Genomic DNA, 26,431 nt, shown 5'->3' on the forward strand with positions numbered 1-26,431 from the left:
GCAAGGTGACACCAAGCCTTGTGGAAGAAGAAGACCACAACATGGGCTAGCAGCAGCAAGCCTTGGATGCAACCACCTTCCTGCCTGCCCGAGACTGCCAGGCTGTGAGAAACAGGGCTGTCAGAAACGCTTCCATTCATTGGAGACTCAGTCCACAGAAACTACTGCAGAAGTTCAGCTTACAAAACTAAAAGAGAAGCTAGGCACACACAAGCACAGCTGTAATACATGGAGGTCTTTCAGCTCAAGGAAAGGGACCTCAGTGAGCCCCGCCGTGCGTCACCGACAGGAAAGCTTTTCCCATGGATTACAGGTACACCAGATTTTTGTGATTGGGCCCTGTATCCATGAGGCAGATGTTAACAGCTGGAAATCAAAGTCAGGCATGGGGAAATGTAGACTTCGGAATCACGGGGTCAGCTTGGTTGCTAGCAGTTCAGAAGCAGAACATGAGATTCATTAAACTTCTTTCTGGTCAATCTTTATTTTACACTTTTGCACCACAGCAGGGAAACCAAGTTACACAGACCATCCTGATTGGTATCTACCTTGCTTCTCTTCTAATACTGTTTGTTGTTCCTTTAATAAAGTTTAAAAAAATACTGAAAAAATCCATTTGTACATCTGAACATGAACTGAGGAACAGGATATCTACAGGTCACCAAAAACCCTGGAACCGGACCTTGCTGTACAGGAAAGTCTTTTTGAGTTCTTTTGGAGGTCATTTACTAAATGACTTCAGAGCTACATTGTACAAGGTGCCCTAAAGCTGCTTAATGACACAAGAGGATCTAGAATGAATTATTAATAGTTACTAAAGGGAAAGGGAAGCTATTTAGACCCCTACTCTGTTTTGACAGAACAGGTACCAGCCCAACGCTCCCGTATCCTAGCTACAAGACGAAGTGCTTCTGATAATGTGGAGGTCGGGCTCTACTTTATTACAGAGAGAGGAGAACGCCGAGTGAAATCCCACAGGGAAATATTTATTAAGAATTGTCTTCTCTACAGGATCGCTGCAGTCAAAATATAAATGAGTTTTGAGTCAGGCAACCTACAGGAGTGACTCTTTTCTCAGCCACTTTCCTCCAGTATTGTCACTTTACACCTAAGTGAGTATCTCAGTATTTTTCTTAAATCCTGTTCCAGCCACTTGCAAGTATATATTGTATGGAGTTCTTACAGGATCATTGCTATATTTGAGCAAGAAACTACAAGGGGGAAAAGACACAGCTCCCCAATATTGCTAAGTAGAAGTGATTAATAAGCCCAAAACAGCATCATACCCAGCAGCTACAAGAAAAGCCAGATTAATCCAAATTAGAACAACATTTTCCAGCACAGCAGCCCCAGGGAACACAAAGAAACATTGGTCAAGTGTCTCTGGGGAGCACCACATCAGTTTTCAGGAAACATTCAGGTTATTGAAGTAAACACAAAAGGTCACAGGTTTTAGACAGTGCAAGTCCCGTTATGTTTCAAATATCACTGTACCTTCCACCTACAGCAGACCACAGCTCCATGCTCTTTTTACAAAGGTGAAAAATGGGGAAATGTTTTGTGGTTGAAGTGGAGGTTGTAACACAATCAATAAAACACGTTTGCTTTAAAGTAACAGTAGTCTGTTAGCTATCATGGCAGATCAAACTGAAGGAGACAGACTAGGTAGACTGAAGGAGGAAGGATTTCCTTCCCTTCAATACCTGCACTTCTACCCGATTATTTTATTAATAGCTAAGCAACATCAGTTCTCAGAGCTCAACAGAACATACAAATACCCACTATTTTCTTCAGATGCAGCCGGGCAGCTTTCAAATAGACAACAAAACCCCCCACTTCTTGTCAATCTGATTGTCACTGGCCAGACTGCATTTCTCTTCTCTACGAGAAGCAGAGTGTAAGGAAAAGAGACTTAACACTAAAAATCTTCCACTGGACTTTCACCAAATGTGCACACTGGAGTGATTAGGACATGCCCTTTCATGGCCAGAAGCAACGTTACAGTGCTTAAGGATACATGGTGGATGCACACTCATGCTAGAGAGAGTCCACTTAGCTTAGAAAAATACATCTTCCACATAACTAGCTCCAGGACAAAATAACTGCAATGCAGCAAATTTTTACAACATGCTCCCAGGGTATGCCAGCATGGAAATCCAGGAACAGGGCACTCAGCTGGAGAGAAACACTGAACAATGCACTGCACAGACCATGACATGCTGAGTTAGATGACGACACGGAAGAGCATCTTAATAGGACAGCATGTGGCTTCTTCAACTCAAACTGCTACATTTTGAGCAAGCAGCAGCAATGTTCCAGATGACCCCATTACGTCTTGCTTTCTTTTAGTACATCTCTCGATGACCCATCAAGGAAAACATTATTCAAGCCTGAAGAATGCAAGAGTCTGGCAGTTGCACTGGAAGGAGGTTCCCTATGGAAGACAGCTTGCTGAACAGTTACAGCAGCAAGGAGTGTGTCAGTGGCGTTTGCATCTCATCATCAACAGGGATTTATCGGGGCGTAACCTGCAATACAGCTGAAGACTGAACCGATCTCGTTTCTGTCTGCAGAGGGTGCTGAGTACTCCACTGCAGCAACACACGTGAATGCATTCACAACCATTTATCCTGAATTGCACCAGACCTGCCTTTCCAGGACTCCTGTCATCACACCGCTGTGTACTCGCAGGGTGATTGTTTTAGTTGCTCACTTCAGTAAGAGGCAGAGACAGGAAAGTAAGGCTGTATCCCAAAATGATCTGTAACCCACAAACAGCTCTTCTATTTTCCCTCCCTGTGAAAGACAGTTTCCTACCAGACAGACAGCACTGCTATTATCCTGCCTGGTGAACTCTAAGCTGCTGCTTTTCACTAGCAATAGTCACACACTTGCCAGTCCCGCAGATGTGGGTTCACCTTGGGAAGGAAGGGGGAGGGAGTAGCCCTCCCTTTGATGCCTTGCAGTGCAGCACACACTGTGCTGCATGAGAGGCAGAACTTCTGCCATCCTCTCCATCCTCCAACATCCCAGCCACCATCCAATCCATCATACAACCCTGCGAGACACATTTTTCAACTTGCTCTGAGGAATTCCAGAGAAAGTAGAAATTCACTTTGGAAACAGCTGCAGTAAGAACCTTCTGTCACTCTGGTTTTTGACTTGTATATCCACATCCATTTTCTTTACTAATGCCTAGGTCTGACTGGTTACTGTTGTACTGCTGGTTAGCATCCTGCATTAGGTGCCAGCTGAAGTTCGTTGTATAGTGGACTGCAGAAGTTTAGGTCTGAACTGGGAAAAAAGCTCTTTTACAAACACTTACAGAGTACTGCCATGGCTTTTCATGCCAAGACAAAAAGAAATCACCCATTTTTTGGCCTTTGACTAGTGAGCCAGGGACTTGGCAGGTAAACCGACACCATATGCAACTTTGGCAAAAAAGTGCATATCAAAAAAAAAGAAACCTGAGACTAAGGTAAAAGCACTGACAAATCGGTGGCTCCACTGATGCTGAGGTATGGAACAGGCAGCTGTTTGGAACCAGCTCAGCCCACGCCAGGATCCTGGCACAGCCCCTCACGTGTTTGAGTGAAATGCCACACCCATCAGAATTTCACATCTCATTTGCAAACGGTATTAACAGGTTCTAAGATGGCATCATGTCCAGATTAACACTGTTATATCACTTCTGTTCCTGACAGCAAATCCTTATCCCTTACACACTTCAGTGCCAACAGGCTTCAAGTCTCCAGTGAATGCCTCTGAACAAAGTCTACAGCCTGTCTGAGTAGCCCTTTGGATGCAGATAGTGACATTTCCACAGGGACAGACTAACTGTGCCGAGTGAGAAGATGAGTTTTTAAGGTATTGTATTTAAGTGTATGATGAGCTGGGACTGCCTGTGTTTGTTTATAGCCAATTTAGATCTTACAGCCAAGGAGGAAAACACAGAAGAGGACTCTGCCCAGAAAAGAGGGCTATTCTTGTGCTTTATCTGAAGAGAAACCAGTTCCAGGTTATCAAAGCAGATAGATTCATTTCTACCATTTCCATGATGCATAGAACCTGGGAAAAGAAGTGGCAACCGGAGAAAACAATGCTGCTCTTCAAACATAAAGTCTTGGTACAGACTGCTCATTTAAGAGCTCTACAATCCCTGTTCAAGACTGAGGAAGAAGTGGTTCAAGGTTCCAAAGAAAATCCCCCTTCTAAACTTAAAGAATGAAAAAACCTGGTGGCTAATAGTCCTCTAATCAGTCGTGCCCCAGAGATACAGTCCCTTTAGTCAAAAAAGCAATTCCTAAGTGAGTTTGTAAGAGATGCTGGCACATCTGAAGCTCTGTGATGATGCCTATCCCTGTCACCCTGACAGAAGCACTTTGCTCAACAGCACCATATGTCAATGTCTCTACATGAATATTAAGGCATCAGTGGGTCAGTGAGTTATACTTGATTTATTTTTCTTAAAGTTTATCCTCATTACATCAGTGAACCACTTCTGTCCTCCCACAAATGAACAATCATTTGCTATGCCTTACTACTAAGCTATGGGCACCAGCTTGCCTTACTAACAATACCAGATAAAAAGCACATGGCATTTGTAACAGCTCTCTAAAGACGCCACCGCAATTTTGCAACTAATAGTCAAGACTTCTGTATTGCCCTACATTGAGGTTCTGGTCATGATCTTCTCCTTTCCTGACAAAAACCATTTAGGACTGGGAGCTGCAGTTGCCTGGTTTCGGTGGCAGTATCATTATGACCAGTTCAGCTCAACTCAAACAGCAGTATCATTAATCCTACATAGCCAGAGGTACAAGTAGCCATCCAGAGAGGCTGAGTAACTCAGGATAATGGTGAACCAGAGATTTATGCTGCAGTACATTTGCCAGACAAATCCCACTGGAGACTCTGGTACTGTTTATACTGTGCCAGAAACGTGCGTCTTTGGAAATACCTTGAAAATATTTTATAACGCACAAAGTGCTCTGGGTCACAGCTTGAAATAAAATATTTAAGATAGCATGGCAGACCGCTAAAAAGCAAGCATCAGTCTTACACCTCTTGTGTACTTCTTGTCAGGTGGGTGTGAATCAAGAGCAACTCCATAAACAGTGGAGAACTTACAGCAATGCTTATTGCACTATGGGCTAGTGCTTTTAATGGAGAACAGTCACTTGCTTCCAGTATAGCAATACATTTGAAACCCTGACACGTTCAAGTGGGTACCTGCATGGGTAAAACAAGAAGATACTTTCCCACTGATGGGAGTAGTGGCGGAAACCATCTGATCCAATACCCCATTTAGTCTCTCAAATAACTGCAGCTATTTCTATTCATTTGTTTTGCAATGTTTTGTCCAAGCCAAAAGGAGAGTTTATAAAAAGAAAAAAAAAGAATACTTACATCTCTTATCTTCTTTTCCCACCTTCTGTCACGGTTTGTAATTCCCAGCATACATGTTACATAGCAAGTGTGTATATATATGCGCATTATATAAAATATATACTTTACATACACACTAAAGGTGTCTCTTCACATTAGTATTACACATTCTGAAGAATGCAACTGCAAACAATTCAGAATACCTAACTGATGCAGAAAGGGGAAAAAAGAATAAGCTACCCAAAACCCCTAGGAAAGCTTCACACTCCTTGCAGTTACCAAGAGATCCCATCTTCTTATGATCAGAGGAATAGTTATATTTCTGCACTGCTTTGCTCCCCCTAGACACACCCCACTCCGCAGTTTCAGTGTTGGGAAGTGCTAGTTGCTCCCTTTCCACTGAGAGTAATATTAATAAATTAAAAAAGTTTCTCTGAAAGTGCTGCCTTAGTCCAGTCCATCATGCCGTGCTTTCCCAGTCGCCTCGCGGCTCTGCTGAACCATTCACCACTTTCTTGACCTTTTTCATGCCTTCCATTACTCCAGAAGTTGTCACCCTGGAAAAGAAAGGAGAAACATCAGAGAATCGAACTTGAACTGTAACATCCATTTCACCAGTAGCCCAGGCTTGTCTTCCTGTGCATATCCAATAACACTTCTCAAGTGTCTCTTTACCAAGACCTAGCAGTCTCGATGTTCAATCTTTCCTATTGCTACCATCTCGCAGGCCAGGTATCATCTTGATACCCATCGTGACACAACATGATTGGCAGTGGAAGCAAGGCCACTGTACTTGAGAGCTTCAAGGCCCTCCCCATCTATGGTTAAACTAAATGAGCAAATAATATTTGCTCATACTGGAAAGAAGATAGCAGTGGTGGTTAAATGGTTAAAAGAGATGTTTATTTGCTAAAGTTTGAGCAGCTTGCTTAGAAAAACATTTTGCTATGCAGCTTAACACACCGTTAATTCTGTGCATGAAAGACTTCCTTCTGCATTTGCAAGGCTTTTAATAGGTACAATGTATTATACAAATGCACACACAGTGGAGAGTGCCCCAAATGAACCTTATTAGCTGAATGCACACCGACTCCTCTGTTAATAGCAAAATTACTCAATGAACAGCAATAAGACCAAAAAGAGAGGTCATCCTTTTTATACCATCCAAGTCTGGATTTGTCATGGCAATCTGACCATTGAACTATAAAGCCTCATAATACCATTCAAAACATTAGGTAGAATGAACTGTTTATTCAGCCAGAACAGCACCACTCCTCTCAGAACCACCTCGGCTACCCAACAAGCTCTCCAGCCCACTAGCTTTCTCTGTTGCTACACAAAACAGGCCATTCGCATGCACAAGACATTTGCTTTGTTCTTTTGCACAGTAGGATTCTCATTCCATACAGGTATTTTTCCCCCACAAATCTGCTACAAAGGTTATTTTGGATGCTGAAAGCAAGACTGCCAATAGCTCAATGCATTCACAAGGGATGCCTGGAAGCATACATAAAACTGTCCTGTTCAAAGATGCTGCTGTCAGTCTTTGTGTGCTTTCACCTGCTGTTTACCATGTAAGAACACTTTATTTGATCAGACTAGCTAACAACACTTTCAAAGTACCACCCAAGAGGAGAAGTAATCTTCAGATGCACTCTTCTGATAATGCCTTTAATTCCACATTGGATATCAGCTTCTGTTCATGTACTGTAAAAATAATTTACTCAAATTGGTGTGTTCAGTGACTCTCTAGCAGTGGCAGCACTGGGAGCGTCAGTGGTTCAGACGCTTTAGAGTGGGCCTAGATGAACTTGTGTTTAAGGGAACAGGGAAAGGGTCAGAAGAGTACAGATCAAAGAGCAACTTTATTTCCTATTGAAATTTAAAAAAAAAAAATAGAAGCAAAAAAAGTAAGCAGGTTGCTTAAAGGAGAAAGATGGAATTAGTAAACAGTAAACATTGACTGGAAGAAATCACATCAATCTTATCAGCACAGGGAACATGCAGATCTCGTAAGTTCTCCCTGTTGCCAAAGGTTTTCCCATAGTCACATAGGAAAAAATCTGGGGAAACATGATCTAGACAAAACCATCAGAGTAGACGCATAACTAATTGGAAAAGCATGCATTGAGATGTACTTAATAGTTTCCTGTCAAAAATGAAAGAACATTGAGTGTGGTTCCAGAGAGGTCTGTCCTGGGTTCACTTCTACTCAATACTTTCAGTAATTGCCTGTGTAATGGAATATAGAACTTGCTTATTAAATCTGAAGACACTAAGAGCTACATATTTAAGAACGGGACTAGAATGCAGAAAGATTCTGGCAAATTGAAGTAATGGTCTGAAAAATATGGGACAATGCAGTAAGACACCTACAAAGTTTACTCTTCAGAAATAATCAACTTTGTAATTACAGAATAAGGGGCTAAGGGTCAGTTCTTCGGGGAGGAACTGAAGATTACAATGGACTACAAACCAAAAATGAGCCACTAAGACAGCAATGCAGCAGTAGACATACTGGGATATATAAATAGGTGTTTTGCACACGCATGACATCAAAGTAGTCCTAACACTTGACTCACAGCTAGTAAGATTCCACTTGGCATGCAGTCTAGACTTCAGCACTGCACTTTAATACAATTACAAACCCATTACACACCAAAATGATGACAAAAATGATCAGAGGTTATGGCTAAGAGGGAATGAACCACTTGCATGGAGGGAAAGGACAAACAGCTACATCCCAAAATTGCAAACAGGCCAAGTCATGTCATTTCTTACCAGAGAGGCCATTTACTGTTCCCACCTTGCAACGATAGCAAAGAACTGGGAGAGATTCTGGGGTGGATTCCTCAACAGTGAAAGTTAGAGACCATCTGATGAGCACTGTTCTTGTCTCATGACAAGTATATGGCACAGCTCGAGTCCTCATTTTCTCAGATTGTTCACGTACAATGGGCAATTCCTCTCAAAATCCGTTCAGCCAACACATTTCAGTGCCCAGTAAAATAAGGGTATCAGCGCTAAGACCAAGCATACTGCAGTTCTCATTCCAGCCCCCGAGCAGTCTCAATACTTCAGTTCTGACCTGCCATACTGCAAGTAAATGCTCCTCACCCGCAGTTTGCTGAATTGCATTTCTAGCCCACAAACTAGCAGTAGCTAAAATACAACAAATCCTTCTCACTAAACCATCTCGCTCCAGCAAGAATTTTTGTGCTGTCAGAGGGATACCTGTCACAAGTGAGGCACAAAAGGAGTTCCCTGAACACTCCATTGCAGTGGTATGTGCTGCAGAAATTTCAGCTCCCTGCCCCCCGCATTGTATTCAAGGTATTGAGATGGCTAAACATTCAGAAGCACTGTCAGCCCTCCACAGTGGTGGATCTCAGCTGTCTTTTCTCCTGTTTTTTGTTTTATAGTCCCAATAAGAAACACTGCAACGCTGGCAGCAGCCAACCTTTACAAGCTATTGCAAACTGGAGTGAAAACCAATCAGCCATTGCGAAAAAAAGCTGATCTCTGCAAGGGAAAGATGTGTTAGGTGAAGAAAATCACTTCTAGCAGAGAGCATCATGAATCAGTCTGCCATGAAGTACAACCTGAGAGGAAGCAGAGAAAAGCAACCAACCAGGACTTCAAGTCTCAGCACAGAATAGGTTGCCTCATGATACAGTGAGAAACTCCAGATCCCAAGGCATAAGCAAAGGTAGGTCAGTGTTACCACAACAGTTCACTATGTTGAGGCCTTTTTGGGTGGTAAGGAAAAACAAAGTCTCCATGCACTCAGTAAGATGGATTTACTGAATTGAGAACAAAACCATTAATGGCTTCTCCTGCAATTTCTCCTCCGGTGGAAATATCTTCACCCCACATGCATGTATGAACATCATATGCTCCACCAAGATCTGTAAAAGAGCACTTTGGTAACTAGCATTTACAGCAAACCTGCTGAGCTAAGGAAACAACTTACTGCAAGAGCGAAAAAAAAAGAAACCCACACCCAGAACTGCTTCTTTCCCCTTCCTCACTCCACCTCATCTGCTGTACTGTTTATATTTTTGGGTTCATGCCCCAGAAATGGCATTAGGACTGGAAACCTGACAACTCTTTCTGCCAAGTGTGGCTGTACCTTTTCAAACAGAGTACTTTAATCTGTCAGCGACAAGCCCCCATACTGACAGAACAGGCTCAAGAGGCTGCCCAGCACAGAATATACAGAAAGCCACTTTGTTGATGATGAATGGCTATTGACCCTACTTGAAAAAGAACAGACTGGTCCTTAGTTCAGGTTTAATCATAGTCTTCTCTTCACCAGGACAACTTCTATTGAGTCTGGTGTAACTGAAGAGAAAGTCCTATAACATATTTGTGGATGCTTTCTCCCAAAATAGAGGCGTGTTAGTTGAAAAGACTTATCACAAGTTACCTTTAATGTTCTTGATTTATATTTTTTTTGAGAGTTACAAGAATTTACAGAGGGAGGATTTGCACCTTATGTTGCTTCTGTCACACACACCTAGTCTTTGGATTTTTCTTGAAACTTTGCAGATTTCCACACTGTCCTTCGCAATATTTACATTCACTGCCAGACTGAGCTTTGTACAGCTTGCACTGCATGAAAACAGGCATAAACTAGAGAGCTGCACTTAAAATGTCCTATTTTTTGCTGGAAGACAAGCAAGCCTGGAAAATGGGTGACCTCACGGCTCTCCCCTCCATTGGCTCATAGAAATGTTGAGTTTAAAGAAACTGAATGCTTCTGCAGCAAATGTTTTAAAGAGCCTGATTTTAACAAAAGCCCTCTGGGATAGGAAAACCACCATAAAACCTGTCAATAAGACATGGCAGAACACCATGAAGTTTGAAGTTTGCAGGGCTTTTAACTTCTGCCATAGCCTCTGAAGACAAGTGGGTATTTATCACACGAAATACAAAACACTCATACAATGGTTAGTCAGGATGCTGTCAGGCACTTAGTCACTTGCTCAAATAAGCCTTGATATTTTTTCCCTCCAGAAACAACATTTAATATTTATAAAAGCAAAAATAGGACCAGCAAGACCAAGTCAACAGGAAATTTAATACACTTCCATTGCAGTGCTTCACCTGTCACAGGTGTATACACCATGGTTTTCAAATATGGGCAAACTTAACCTCCCTGATGCAGCTGGGGAAGGGAGAACAAGACACTTAGAGATTACACCCTGCTAAGCGCCCAAATGGAGTAAAGCTTCTGGTGAATCAGATGAGAAAAATTCAAGCAAGGCTAAGGGGAACAACCCACAAGACACGACAAAGGAAACTCCCAAGGCAAAGAGCAAAATGCCTTACTAGGAAAAGGCTCACAAGGAATTCTGATCCTCGAGTTTCTAGTAATGTCTATTTCACTATGGCAAGATGTAAATCACTTAATTAGTTCATTAAACTTTCTCCAGCTTATTTCTGGCAGATTCTCCTAAATTTAGCAGCTTCTCCAATTTACTGAAATCACTAAGTTTGAAAGGTGCCATATTATTAGTCCTAAAAAAAACACAAGTAAAAATTCATTAAGCATGTAATACAAACTCGAAATTCACTCTAGCAGGCAAAGAGGAAAAAAGCTTGTTTCTGCACAATTACAAATCCCACGACATCTTCCAGTTCAGACAGTTCCTTCCTTATGCAGATGTTTATTTACCAGCTTCCAAACTGAAACCGGTTTCTTACATAAACCATTTAAACACCTTTAAGTGATAGTGATTTCAAGGTTACTACCCACTAGTTGGGTTTCACTTGCAACAATGACACATTTTATGGACCCAAAGCAAAAATAGTTAAGCATTTGGAAAGAAGATCTTTGCTACTAGAGATATTTCTGAGAAATTAAACTCCTTGCATGACATTTCAGGCTGGATTCTACCTCAAACCTCCTTGTAGCAATTTCCCAATAAGATCCATTTCCTTCTGAGCTAACTATGAGGGCAACCACATCCTGACTTTTTTTTTCCCCCCCACAATAAAAACTGGAGTGTTGGTTTGTTTCACTCAAGACCAGGCAAAGGAGATTTGCCAAACTGGAAAAACTCTCAAGAACAGGCTTCTGAGCCTGTACATGAATTGCAATTATGCATGAAACGTTTAACTTCTAAAGAGATTAGGTTAGCTCTGCTCCTCTTAAGGCAACACAGTCTGTGGCAATTATACCTGCATTCAGCACTTCTAGCATGCTGAATTTCTTAGGGCAGTTTCTATCACAGATTCAGAAATGTCACTCATTTTTGAAGTCCTCAGAAAATCACTGCAAAGAACATGACAGGGACTTCGGCTGAGCCCTACTTTATAAATTCTCCAGAATAACTCAGGTCCTACTGCATTTGTGGTGCCTCATGGTTTACTAGCAAGGAATAGAACAGGGAAGAGCACTGGTAAAATCCATCTCCTCAGCTCAGTATTACTTAAGGTAAATTTCTGCAAAGCTACAGGCTGAACGTCAAGGTAGAAGGGACCATGTTCATTTATATTCTGCAGACTGGTAGTTCATTTTTGTTGTTGGTTTTGTTGTTTGTTTTTTTTTTAAATATGAAGCATTAATGACAATCTGTAAGGCTCGTTGGTGTTCAGCAACATAGATGAAACAGAAGCTTTTTTACTTGATCTTTTCAAGGGCATCTTTTTGCCTCATGAAAAGCTTCACCAGCTTATTCCACACTACTGCAACATCCAGCTCAGGGGCTCCTATGCATATCACAGATCTTTGTTAGTTTAAACACACACCAAATAGACAGCTCTTCTTTAAGCGTGTGGGCAGATCCTAATCTTTTTCAAAGAAGGATTTAGAGAGATTAAAGTAAACTGTTTGTAAACATTACTTTTCTCAAATTAAGTGAAGAGGTAAAAAAATAAGGGGCGCAGTTCTTACACAGCTTCCATCTCCAAGTCATCCTCATCGTCTTGAGGAAGCTGTAGATAAGGGTTGTCTGATGCTGGACGGAACTTGTACCCGGTGAGGACGAAGAACACAAGAGTGGCCATTTCATCCAGCAGCTGCAAGTAAAAACACAAGATTGACATTCAGACTGTAATCCTTCAGGGATGTGAAACACGTCTCCTCATTCATAAGGTTCAAGGTTTAATGGCCAAGAAGCCTGTGCCATAGCAGAAACAAAAAAGCAATTCCTGTCCTGTTATCATTAATCCCAGGCTAAAGGCTGTCAAGCCCTTTGTTCTTTCAGCTTTCCCTGTCACTTTAAATACAGTTACAGTTCTAGCCATCACTCCAAGTGCTTTTAAATAACTATGGCAAGACTTGGCTTTTAAATGAGGCGGGGGGGTAGAAATCATCCCTACGTTGTTTGGTATTTTCAACAGTTAATGTATTCCAAAGACTCCCTGCACAGTTACTTGGATTATATGTTAAGAAACCAAGTACTTAAAAGTCACTAGGCAAATAAAGCTTGTAGATGGAAGAGCGAAAGCCTATTTCACTGGCTCCCTGGGGCCTCAATTACATAGGGCAAACCTGACATTTTTTTCTCCTTTGTATGCTCTTGATTAATTTCCTTCAGACATTTTTAAATTGAAAGACTAAAAATCAATAATGCAATTACTTTCAGACATCTCATGTATAATCCAGCAGCCATGCTGGACAAACATAAAACTAAAAATATATTCCTGCCACCTTAGGCACAGTGATAAAAATCAGGAGTAGACAGGGTGCAGCACTGTGCTTTGAGATGTTCTACTACAACATGAGAAACAATTTATGGATTTTTTTTGGTGCAGTTATATTTAAAGAATAATAGGAAAAAGAAAAAAAACAAGGAATGGATGTATTTTGCTAGCAAATACCTGGTACAGCCATTTCCACTGGAATGGAACAGCAATCTTTATGAGAATTGCAATGATCCGTGTGAAGTAAATGTAACACACAATCTGGGAAGGAAAAGGAGAAAGCATGATGAGAACAACAGCACCATCCTTATAGAACTCTTTTTTCAGAGAAATAGCTCAAGCAATTCCCAGACAACTCATTATGTCAGATTAGCCTTATTATGCTCCTTGATAAACACGGAATATATAGGCTGAGGGCTCTACTGCTTGTTGAATGTCCAAATGACTCAAGCTATTGCTAACATATTTAAGTTACAGCATGAAAATGCTTTAAGTATTAGGATTTTGTAGAACTTGGAGAAACATGATTGTGATTTATTACTCTTACCACTTATAAGAGTCTGAAATGAGGCCGTTGGAAATCATTAAGAAGCCTATGCTCTCTTGGGAGGTATGCTCATGGCTCCCACTGACTTAATCAGAAACCGCACACATGCATCTCAAGGCACCATTTGGTCCCAAGTTTAATTTTTAGCAAGTTTACAGTACGTTATTCAAGCCTATCAATTCAACTGGCAGCTCAAGCTGTCTCTAGAGGAAATTAGTAAGCGTTACAAATAGCTGGAACCAATTTAAAGATAGAGAGAAGGATGCAACCACCAGGAAAAGAAGGGAAATTGCTTTGAGGATTGTAACCCAGTTGACCAAATTGCCAAAGCACAGCACTGCCACAGAACTAGGAACATCTCCACCACATCTACCAGCTATAGTAGCTTCCAACAAGTAATCCATCAAAAGGCTTGAATGGCTTCTAAGTGCTCTGTATGCATGTGTACGTGTGTTTTACTTACCATAACATAGTAATGTCTGAAAAGCTTCAGCTTTGCTAGGTTAATGGCAGCTATCAAGAGAACACAAAAGTCCATTAGAAAAAGTGTTAAAGTGATATAGTTTCTTTTAATGCTTGTCTACAAAGTAGACAAGTGGTCAAAACTAGGACTCAGGGCCATGTCACTTGACACAGCTTCCTAGAAAATTCGTATCTTTTCTAGAGTACTTCATGACCTGCTCTGTGCCTTCAGCTGACCTGAGCAACTTTGAGGTAATCATGGCTCTGGGAACCACTACACCTTGGTGAAAAGCAGAAGTATTTTAATATCTAAGCAGTATCCTCTGTCATTCATGGCTCAGTCGTAACCAACAAGTGAAATGGGAAGTTATACTAAATAGTTCCCATCATAAACGCACGTGTTTCAGTCACAAACTGTGTAAACTAAGGCTTCAGGCTAACCTGTGTTTATTGGACAGATTACATCAGCTCTTGAGGAACACATCAGATATTCATGTTAATGAGCAGAGGTCAACAACAGATGGAACAGCTGTCAACTCTGGTTTGAGGGTCAGGTTTTAGAGGCACAGCAGGATTACAAATACAGACTCCTGGTGCTTTTGTGACAAGAAGAGAGGCACAGAGTCCAAGATATATTAACAGCATACAGAGATGCAATTTAGAGCCAACGAACACAAGTTGCCAGTTATAAAATATTGCCACACATTTACTGGTGTTCCCTCCAAGCCCTCCTTATGATTTTTTTTTTTACCAGATGTGGAATGCCAACACATTGTGCGTAAGTTCACTTGCATTTCCTCACAGAAATCATCCACTGCAGAAAGCAGATTTATAAAAGGCTGCATGTATTTGCACACAGGTCTTCTAGGTTCACAACAGCACAAGACAGTTTTACACATCAGGAAGAGAAGGGCTAATAGCTACCAAGAAAACGCTTCACTTCCTGTGACAAAAACAATGAAGCTTTTCTTAAGGAAAGGTGATGTCAAAAGCACCACTCAAAATAAGCTGTTATAGATTCCCACTACACAAGCTACAGCGAAGACAGACAACATTCTGTTACAAACCTACTTTGTATAATCCAGGGATCAAGAGTCACTTTCCAAAACTTACCTTTAGTGTTCCAGAACCACTGAAAGCTATGGAGACCTTGAGACTGATACAAAGCCTCCTCTAGCAGACACACTGTAACAAGAGCACCTGACTAACACAAGGCATAAACTGACTAACAGGTAGATAAAACTAAGCCAAGAGTAGTTTTGATTAAGTGCTGGCTAGTGGTTTCTACACATTTTCAAATGTATGTTTAACTTTTGACAGAGCACAAGGCATGACAGGAAGAGAAAGCAGAGCCAGAGCTCCAGAGGAAAAAAGCAAGCCTTATTTGTGAAGGAACACCAGGTTTGTTTCCATGCAGCTAAAGCCTGTACTGTGCAACGCTCATCTGAACACCAGTCAGACCGGGTTGGCTTTGGCCAAGACTGTGCTCATGGGGGCAATCTTGTGGCACGGTGTGTCAGAAAAGCACCAGCTCTCTAGTTTTGCGAGGATGCTCCCTTCTGGATTGCAAGACGAAACACTGAACATAGAATAGCATCTACGTCGCAATATATAGTTCTGGACTCCAGAAAGCAATGACCAAGCTCTAGACTTGCATCTGCAGAGTGAAGCACAGAGCACTTCACTGGGCAACAGATAGCAAGACTTGGAACTGCTAGAAGAAGAATCTAACTAAATCATTGGTATCTAAATCAGCACCGAGACACTGTCTTAGCTACCTTCTCCCTCATTTCCATCCCTTGCAAAAGCTAGCTTCCCACATTTAAATGGCAAAACCTTATGGATTTTCATGGGTCTAGTGCTCTACCACATAACCTAATGTTAAAAGCTTTTCATAATACAGTTGGAGAGAGATTAAAGCACGTAAATATGCAGGACAAGCTCATTAAATCGTGAAGCAGGGAAGCAATATTGTCCTATTTAAAGAAGAGCTACATTAAGTGTGACCACGAAGATCTTGTGATTTACCACATACCGGTTTGTACACAGAAGGATCTATTTTGAACTGAACGCATTTATCTTCAAGAACTGCTACCAACTGGTGCAATGACAGGCCATGAGAATTACCAGGCTTTGTAGTTAAAGGAACACCAACTCAACAGCTGTGATTCAAACTGCCAGTCCATCAGTACTTTACAGTCAACAACCGAGGGAGCTGGGGAGTCATTTCTGTTGGATTCATGCAGTGCATGGGAGGAAAGGATAGTGAAGCCAAAGACCTGGCTGCCAACTGAAGTGTCACAATGCCACCTCTCCCAGCTGACAGAGCACAGCTCAAGATCTCACCTACTCACCATGATAATCAATACTAAAGAGTCATAGTTTGCTACATCCAGATATCTAGAGTGGCTAAGCATGGGAAAGAAGAGCAAGGGGAGGAAAAAAAAAGACAGACACCACCGAGTAGAAAGACTGAAGACCCATCTCTGGAAGCTGTCTTGCTTATTTATCACAACTAGGTGCTCTCCTCTAGCTGCCTCAACTTCAGGAATACTTCCCTCCACTATCAGATACTAAAGTCAGTATTAATACGTGTCTACAGAATTCTGCCAGTTTTTTTAAGCAGCTCAAAGTTACAGTACTCGCTGTTCTGGAGAAGGTCTAAAATCATCATTGCTTAGCATCAGCAGCCTGTGAATTGCTTTCTCACACACTGAACGTGCTCCAAGCAGTAACATTTCAGTCTTGCTATGCTGGACACTAAGACTTTGATTCACCTTAGCCTGGCAGTCCAGACACCGACAGCAACACTTGCAAGGAGAAAGGCTAGGCCAGCAGCTGTCACTTACACCTTGAATCACTGCCAGCCCCAACCTGTAAAGCTGTGATAACACAGCAGCAATCACAGCATGCAGTAAAGGTTGGGTAAATTTATGTTTTGAGTATGATAACCGTTCTTCAAGGAACAGTACTTAACTGCAGAGAAAGAAAAAAAAGTAGAGACTTTCTACCAAAGGTTTTACAAAGGAATTTATACTTGTGTTCCATTTCTTTCACAGAGTAATTAAAAAGATAAAAGCCATCCTCCAAGAAAGATTTATAACATCATCTATAACCTTGCTTCCCTCAGTTTCCCCTATCACCATTTACTTTAACAGCTTGTGCCTGCAATAGCCTGATCTGCATCAATCAAAACAGCATACCGCAGTATTTTGATAATCAGTCTCTCTTTCAGATTGCCCTCTGTGCTAATTTCAAATGCTGACACAGCCTACAAGATTGGGAATGTCAGACCATCTCCTACAGCCTTGCACACCATCAGACAATAGCTTTTTGATGAATAAATCTGACCTTTTTAGAATAGGTATGTAATAACAAGAAGAGGACTGCAGCCGAGGGCATAAGGAGCTCAAGTCCAGATAATATAGTATGCAAGAGCAAACCATAACGCATCTTGAGTGAACATGCTGAAGTACGTACAGCTAAGAATATTTCTACAATGCTTTGCATGCTGTACTAACTCTGGTGCATTCGAGATGCAATCTGTGCCATTACCAAATAGTAAATGGAAGTCTTTTACTCCCCCCACTCCCCAAGAATGAAGGCACACACATAGACCTAGACCTCAAAAAGCAACTCCAGGAGTAACTGAGAAATATGACCCTATAATCTCTACAGCACTCTGCTTAAAAGCATTCCTATACCAGAAAGAAGAGGTCAAGCAAACAGATACAGCAACTGTGTGTCACGCATGAGAAGGTGGCACAGCCTAGTTAATCTTGAATATTCTGAAACACATTAGCCATTTGGCACAAAAGTTCCCCACCAGGGTCAGAAGAATGTCCAAAGTACAGGATAAGCAACGTATCTCCAACACGTAATTGCTGTATCAACCCTGGATAGCTATCTGGGGCGCCTGGAAGCGGTATGCTGGAACATAATAGGCCTATTTCATTTCTCAACATTCCCCAGCTACGCCGTGCTATCCATTGAGGTCTCGACACTTAAATCACTAAGCTTTATCTCAAGGTTTGAGATGCCCATGTACTGCCTGGAGCATGTTTACGCCTGCGCTACCCCCTCCTCCTCACTGGAGAGCTGCGGAGGTGTTTTAGCACAGGTCTCCACAGAGCCATTGCTGCTGGAGGCAGCATCTGCTGAGCTCAGCTAAGCAGAGGGTGTTCTGCACCACGCAGGATCAGGCTCTGTTCACAGCATTTTCATGGTACAGAAGCAGAAAGACACTGAATATGGCAAATGCTTTTTCCTGACAAGGGGGCAAGCATGAAAGCGGTAACCATCGTTTGCCCACTGCACAGCACACAGGGAATGTTGCCTGGGAGCTACACATTGCAATGTTATTTCCCCTAATTCTGCTGCCAACTATGACATGCTGCAGTGCTTCAGGAAAATAGCTAACTGTTCACGATCAGGCTGCACTGAGTTTCACATCTCTCATCATATACACAGAGGTACAAGCAGAACAAAAACTGCAGTGGTGCTTCCAGCCCTCCATTCCTCCCTCAAGCAACAGATGACATGATACACAAGAGCAGGTAATGAGACTCGAGAGGTTCAATGACCAAGAACTTTGAATTTCAAACAATAAGGAAGTTTACTGCAACATACTCCCTCTCTTCCTTCTCTCATGATGCCTGTAAACAGGGTAGTGGTAGTTGAGCAGCTTTCCAGACCAAACAATTCTAGCTCAGTTTGCAAGGCTGATTTCCTTAAACCTGCAAGACATTTGTAATGCAGATCTAGAGAGCACGCTCCCATCTGAAAGAAGATACAGTGACAGACCAAAGAGCTGCAGTTAGGCACTTGCTTAAGTCTGAAGGTGGTGATTTTAAAAGAGGAAGAAAAAAAGCTTCTAAAAATGGGATGTTTACACCCACTGCCACGTGAGATAAGAAGCCTGTGTAGGTCAGATATTTTGCTTTAGAGTTAAAGATCTCCTTCAAGGAAAAAAGCAAACAACCAGGCAGCTCAAACTCAGCTGTATCACTGTGCCATGCCTACTCTTCACTAGCAATCCACAGCATCCGTGCATGTAAGCCATAATTATCCAGGGAGATCTTTAGACCCATTCCTTTAGCTTTCCCACTTTAAAAAAATCACCTTTTTTTAAAAAAAAAAAAAAAATCAAGTTTAAATGACCATTAGCTTCTGACTCTAAATCATTGCTACTTATAAAAAGCTTTTTAAAATAATTGTACACTGCTAATACAAAGGCCTATGGCAAGTACAGCTGTAAGACTAAAAGACTGGTAGTCTGACCAGCTTCTGCTTCATTTCTAGTCTAGTCAAAGTGCAGTCGTGGCGGCACTTGACCCAAGAAAGTGTTATCTAATAAACAGGTTGTGAAGTAGTTGGAAGAGGACAAGACAGACAGACAGTCAGGAAACATCACCAGGATACTGAGCCATGAAGTCCTGGAGTTGTTAGTCCTAACAGACGCAAGAAAGCAAAATTAATTTTCCTTAGGTTCTTTCTCATCAGCGACAAGGTCACCAGAAGATTCAGTGCCAGGAAGAACAGCTATTGAATTTATAGTATAGAATTCCCCAAAACACCCTATAAGTTAATGAAGTCTGTGTGAGAGGACAGGGAAAGCAGCCTTTGAGGTAATACTAGACAATAAATCCTAGCAAGCGATAGGCAGTCCAACCAGAACGGTCTGCACAAAATCAGTCAGCTCTAACCACAGGACAGGCAGTGCAGCAGTTACACTGCATATGAGAGGATCCAGTAGTTTTCACCACTTCAGGAGAAAACTATCTTCATCTGTGGAAAAAAAAATGCTGTGATTTTTAGAGTTAGCACTGGTCCTATTTTTCTCATGAGAAGCTAAGACACCATGCAGCACCTCTGTAGAACAGGGCCTCCAAGGGAAGCCTACAGAGTTAACAGCAGGTGGTTCTAGTCAAGGCTATTCATTGATAAGCCTAACATAAATGATCTTACCTTATTACAGAGCAACCAAATCACTTTTGGTTTTCTCAATGAGGCACACTAGCAGCATGACATCATTAGGTAACATTCTGCTTCTGGCATCACTTGCCATCCACTTGCTCCCCATGGGCTCCTATCAACAAGCCTCTAAAAACTCTTAACCACATTGTATTTCACTAGTGGGTCCCAGCACTGTGGCTGTCCTGGCCACAATCTGCTGCCAGCCTATGCAATGTTTTCCCTGAAAATTTTTTCCTTAGCTATTCTTTTATTATTAGTGTGGCATAACACAGCTGCTAAGTCCCTCTCAACACACAATTAATTGAATTTGTCCAATCTGCCCAACCAGATGGTAACAGTAGGTGATCCACAAGCAACATTCATGATAAAGAGTGCCATTACTCATGGAGAACATCACAAAACAGAGGACTAAGAACAGTCCTTAAGGGCTACTGTGCGTAGCATTGACTACCTATAAAGACACAACCAGCTCTTCTCAGATCACCATTTTCTTTTACCTCCACATTCTACACTACAATGCATCCTTCAGAACTGCTTGGTTTTACTCAGATCTGGATCCCACCCATTACGATGAACAGTGGGCAGGTTCAGTCTTTATTCTGAACATTCTTGATGTTGGCCACCTTACTTTTCTCCTTCACGCAGTCTGTTTTGAAGCTAAGCAAATTCCATAGCACCACCTTGTGATTAGAACCATCAAGTGCAAGGGTGACCACCTGAGGCCACACAGACCTAGAGTTTTTGGTGTCTCAGTTACCTGCACTAGCTGCTGAGTGCTCAGCATCGGAATAGTCCCAGGCTCCATTGCCACCCAGCAGTCCTGCCTTAGTTACAGGAAAGCTGACCTCTATTTTCAGTCACACACGGTGGCTTCAGCTAAGAACCAGGCCTTACATATGCAAAGTCCTCATTTCAGAAGAGACAGCTTCAAGGAACATCTAAGCAGACTTTGAAACAGTAAGAGCATAAATACTCCGGAATATCTGCTCAGTGGACAAGGTAAAACAAATTATCAGTGAACGTCACTGAACCCATGTGAACACACTGATGAGAAAGCTACCAATGACATTCACGTTACATTACCAACATTAATTTCTTTTACATTGTTTTCTATTAGAAATTAATATTTTGCCCCCTTTAGGTTTGGAGTGTTTTCTTTTTTTTTTTTATGCGTCTTTTATGGTGGTTTGTTTTTTTTAACAGCTTTGAATCTCAAAAAAAATGCTGGGCTCACCTTCATTATTGTTTCAATTTAACAGATGGCAAGAAAAGACCTAATCTGTGGTCTGCACAGAACCAAGTTCAGTACCCAGCCTTGAACTTCGCCTACTAAACCATGGAGGCAATCTGCACTGAAATGCAAGTGTCTCATGGAAGCCAGGAAATGGCTGGAAGAAGTATCCAGACCCAGCAGGCTATCTCTAGAAAGGAGAGACAAGAGTTAAGGGATAAGACTGGAGGTTGAAAGGATGTTGCCAACAAAGGACCTACTGGAGATACTGGAGAAAAAGAAGAATATTCTGTGTTTACTAACCAAGGAGCCAGAATACAAATAAAGCTTTTAAGAAGAGTAAGCCATCGAATGACAGAATATCGAAATGGCTGCCTGCTTCCAAGGAAGCCAGTGCTATGCTCTGTGGCTTGCATCTGCAGCCAACTGAGGAACTAATTCAGAAGAAGTGAGTGGATAAGGCAGGAAAAGCACATGCTACAGAAGCCATATTTGGGTTGGCTTTCCATCCATCATCTCATTTTCACTGCTACAATAAACACAACTCGACTTTACACAAACAGTCCTTTAAGCTGCTGTACAAACATGGACAAGTCAAGAACTGTGCTACACTGAATGCCAATTTATGTTTTGTTTCATAATGAGGTTTGTTTTCCTTTATTCTGGCAGGAATAGATTTCTGAAATAAGAAGGGCTATTTTGACTAATAGTCAGCAATTCCGGAATTCATTTCTAGTTCTGCTTCTGAACACTCGAGTCTGAGAAAAGAAGGCAAATCCGTCAAGATGATTTGCTCTACATGTCATGTCTAGCTCGAGCACTGAGAGCTGCGCAAGTACCAGAGAATGAGTTCCATGTATGAGCTCTGATAGTCAAAGCAATATATGAAAAAGGTCGTTTTCCAAAAGCTATTCCCACAAGCCCACTGAGGAAAAGCAGCAGTGTGACAATAACATAGTGTAGATTTGTAGTTTTAGTGTACATATTTTAAATCAGCATCGTGTGTTCGAAATTCTAGCATCATCTTATGGCATGTAGCACAAAACAGAAAAAAATTACAGATTACTTGCCTTTCCCATCTGTTGCTGAAGCCTCCTGTAAATGTCTTATTGACCTAAAAAATAAAAATAATAATAAAAAAGAGTAGATTAGCTATAATTTTTGCACTCCCTTTTCACTGCAGCTCTCTAGAACACTGACAAGTTTTGTTAGCTCTTTATGGCTGGAGTATGCTCATAATTAACTGTGCTTAGCGTGCCTGGCACTGCATATATTTCACCCCCATCTCTGCAGCTCGGGCAGTTAGTTCAAGTATCTGTATCTCCTTGAGATTAAGAAAGCCAATTGCCAAAACCTACTTCAGCCTACAGAAAGCTTTGTGGGAGGGAGGGAGCAGAGTGAGAAACTGGGTCATTTTCCAGCATAATGCTTTCCACTTGTACAATTAAGCTGAGCTACTATTCAGAGCACTGCCAAGCATTTGGCATCTTACTGCTCTTTTAAGCTCTTTTCATTTAAATAGTTGATTACAGCTCACATGTCTACATAGGCAACTTATATAACAGAAGCTACCCTGCAGGAATGTAAATTCAAGGGCCAAATCGTAGTCACCTTGCACACATGAGTCACCCCACCAGCTGCAGTGACACTCTCCAGATGAAAAAGGGGCAGGATTTTACGTCCTGGGCTTTGTTGCCAGTTTACGTTGGTACCATGACAATGCAGGAACACTGGTTGCACACTATAAACAGTTACAGGACAGCTCACCCAAATGCATTTGTTCTTCAAATACAGTTCCTTTATGGAAAGTGGAAAGCAAGTTTTGTACCAGCGTATCACTAGGCAGGACATATGGATTCTAGCACTAGGTAGCAATAGCTGCGACTGTAAAAGTCATCTTTATCACAGGAAATCAGAGTCTCTCTACAATTAAAGTTAATAACCCTGCAGTTTTGTTTACCGTACCCAAATGCTCTCAGCCTCAGAAGAGCTGCAGCATTTTGACTGGAATGGGGGAAGGGACAAGTGGTAGTGCAAATTTCTTGGAAGACATTTCCCAGCCTTGGCAGAAGGCCACCAAGACTGTGTAGGGCTTTGCCCTTACACAGAGGACAATTGGGAAGGTAAGGACAGCTGAAACCCATCCTCACAAGCCAAGCTGAAGCTTACTCCCATCTACTGAGCAACACGATGTGTGTTTTTACACACACGCATTATGAAACAGTTCTCTGAAACACTCAAGAGTTACAAACTCCAGAGTGATGACATGTTTACTAGACAGACATTTATATTCACTCTGCATTTCAGAAAAAAATACTGGAGATACTGGAGAAAAAGAAGAATATTCTGTGTTTACTAACCAAGGAGCCAGAAGCTCCTTCATATCCTCCTTTAAATCCAGCTGTTTAACCAATTAAGACTAAAATGAATTTAGAAGATAAATGTTCTGACTAACTGGCAAGCAGCAACACAAGTGTTTATCTGAATTATCCGTGTTTTGGTCAAGTTTTATATAACCAACATTATTCCTTGCCAAGTAGAGTGGAAGGAAAGGCAGGGAAATGCTCCCTGTGGGATTATTTCTTCTAACCAGTCAAGTAAAAATGCAGCCACTCTGCTTGAAGACAGCACTGATCTTAAATTCTAAACCAACAGTGCTGTCTAACAGCCTAGTTTCCAACATCAGTCAGTAAAGCAAAATCCCATTTCTCAATGTAAGAGAGTCAGCACTTCTGCAAAACTCCAAGTTTCAAAAGCACCTATAGTCTGCACTGTGCTGGCCACATGTAAATCGCCACCCACCTTACCTTATCCCCACTTTAACATCCCCAAGTATCTTCCACAACACAAGATTGAAGTGTTAAGACTCATACAGTTTGAAAAAAGTTAATAGAACACTTGACTCCAAAGGACCGACATTTTTTGCTTTGGCAGTATCTTTAGCTCTATCTAGCAGTCAATACTTAGTAGTTCAGAAACAGCTCAAGCCATCAGGGCTCAGAAACCACACAACACATCCAGTGACTCACCATACCACTGGAAATAGGATGGCTCCACAACATAGCAAGTCTACCAGGAAGAGGATTTCTTTCCACAGTCCATATTCAGTTGTCCCCTCTTCTGTTGACTCTATGATAATGTATGCCACATTTGCCAGTACCTACAGGACAAAACATACTTAATGGTTTCACAAGCTTTCCAAGGAGACACTAGATGTGGGCTGCCAATTCAGCAAAAGCTGTCCCACAGTTGCAGAAAGAGTCCATTCAGTAACATAATTCTTCTGTAGCTTTATGTCAAGAAAGTCACATGTTCAGCAGCATCTTCACAGGATTTACAGAAATGAAACTGATTGGAACTCATTTCTGCTGATGTTCAGAAAGTAGTCCTCTTTGTTATACACGATGCTGAATGTACTGTATCAGTAGAGATAAAAAGAGCAAAATCTATTTATAAAAATAGAGAAATAGGTCTCTGCATATACACAGATTGCAAATGGTCTAAATGCATTATTCTAAATTAAGCAAATAATTCAAAGTGGTCATTGAGTGTGTTTTGTACTCCATACCTGAGCTCTATGACAGCCTCAAACACTAATTATATACTACTGGTTTTGCAGCTGTATCAGGGGTTCCATCTGGAAAGGCAGAGAAGCTGTTCTATCTACAACAAAGAGAAGTGCTGCCCTCCTATTTACTTCAGTTCCTACAGTAGGAGACAAGCACCAATCACTTTGGAACCACTCTGAAAGTCTACCTCAGACCCAGCAGACCTACAAGTCTCAGTTTTCTCTTTTTTTTTTTTTTTTCCTTAAGCCCATTCAACAGGCATTTCAGAAGTGACAACTTTGATTTAATTTCTCTTAGTAGTTTAGTACTGTTTTGAAGCGCAAGTTTTGCCCCAGCATGAATATACCTACCTTATAGCTAGCTGTTCATTTGCTGACACTATTTGATCACCATTATCTCATACTTAATATAGGGAGAAAAGTGGGGAAAATTACAAAAGTAACATCTGGCCCTGGAAATTATAGCTCAACTTATGTTGTAACCAGTAGGCTTATACAAGCAGTAACCATGCAGTATTTTGTGAAGGATTCACAGCCTTTTACAGTTTCCACAAGCAGCTCTACCACAAGACAGTCAGTATTGACACAGCTCATTCCTCACCTGAAGCGGGATGACAATCATGAAAATTTTTTTGTCTTTATCTGACAGGATGTGTTTAATGAAAGCCCAGCCTGTGCCAATAAGGGCAATAGTGATGAACAGAAGAGCACCCTTCAGTCTGAAAGAGAACAGATACTGCAGTGAGAGGCTTGACTTTATCACACTTCCTCTTCTGCCCAGGTTCTCTCCTACAGTCAGTAAAGCCACAAACACAAACAAATGCCTTGCTATTCATAATTTTGGCAAGTGTATGTCCTACAACACTGAAGCAGATGTACTTGCTTACAACTGTGTGTCACATAGCAATATTACACTTCACAACTGTCAACATATGCAATCTTTTCCCGGGAGAGTCATCCATTCACCATCGTGAACAGGAGAAAATACTGGCAGCTGTACCCTCTTACCATTCACACCAAGAGCAAATTAGACACTTGAATATTAGCATGAACAGAGAAAAGCAAAGCATTTCTTCTCCTTTTACTCCTCCACCCAACTAAGTACCAATTCTCTGCAGCTGCCCTCTATAAGTAGAGCTTTCCCCTTCACACAGGGCTGATTGTTGTCTTGTCATTCAGACTGTAGTAACAAAGAATCGGCAATTTTCCAGTTTGCTCAGGAGGGAGGGGGGCAGCCCCACAGGGAATTCAATTCCATTGTTTGAATCTATCACATCCATCTTCTGACATACTTACAGGTGAGTAATGTAATAAACAACAGCCCAGCCTTCAATAGGAAATCCCTGAGAAGAAATGTAGTGATAGTCGATCTGGAAGCAGAAAATACAGTATGTTACTTTACAAGCTGCTCATCAGCACCCAACTCATGTCTATAAAATAGGTCTGCTTGACATCAAGTTTAATTTTCCAATCAGTGTGTACAAACTCAGCTCTGTTACATCTCTGAGAATACTTCCTCCCAACGTGTTCTAGTTTTGTTTGGCAGTAATGAGGTCATTTCCATTTGCTGTAGTTCCCAAGTGTTAGGGAATATATCTTATACAAT

General features: G+C 41.5%; 1 protein-coding gene across 1 annotated transcript in view; it reads right to left on the reverse strand.

The window, feature by feature from the left end:
• Positions 1-965: 965 nt before the first annotated feature.
• The window catches only part of GPR107 (G protein-coupled receptor 107), a 39,287-nt gene continuing 13,821 nt past the window's right edge, over positions 966-26,431 (reverse strand). The window contains exons 11-18 of the mRNA XM_068413921.1: positions 26,122-26,195; positions 25,427-25,544; positions 24,287-24,417; positions 22,328-22,371; positions 14,052-14,101; positions 13,219-13,302; positions 12,290-12,414; positions 966-5,945 (exon numbers count right to left, since the gene is read on the reverse strand). Coding sequence (XP_068270022.1) covers positions 5,849-5,945; positions 12,290-12,414; positions 13,219-13,302; positions 14,052-14,101; positions 22,328-22,371; positions 24,287-24,417; positions 25,427-25,544; positions 26,122-26,195 — 723 coding nt within the window. The 3' untranslated portion in view covers positions 966-5,848. The remainder of the gene's footprint in view (positions 5,946-12,289; positions 12,415-13,218; positions 13,303-14,051; positions 14,102-22,327; positions 22,372-24,286; positions 24,418-25,426; positions 25,545-26,121; positions 26,196-26,431) is intronic.

Source organism: Nyctibius grandis, chromosome 16, assembly GCF_013368605.1.
Source record: "Nyctibius grandis isolate bNycGra1 chromosome 16, bNycGra1.pri, whole genome shotgun sequence".
Classification (NCBI taxonomy): Eukaryota; Metazoa; Chordata; class Aves; order Nyctibiiformes; family Nyctibiidae; genus Nyctibius; species Nyctibius grandis.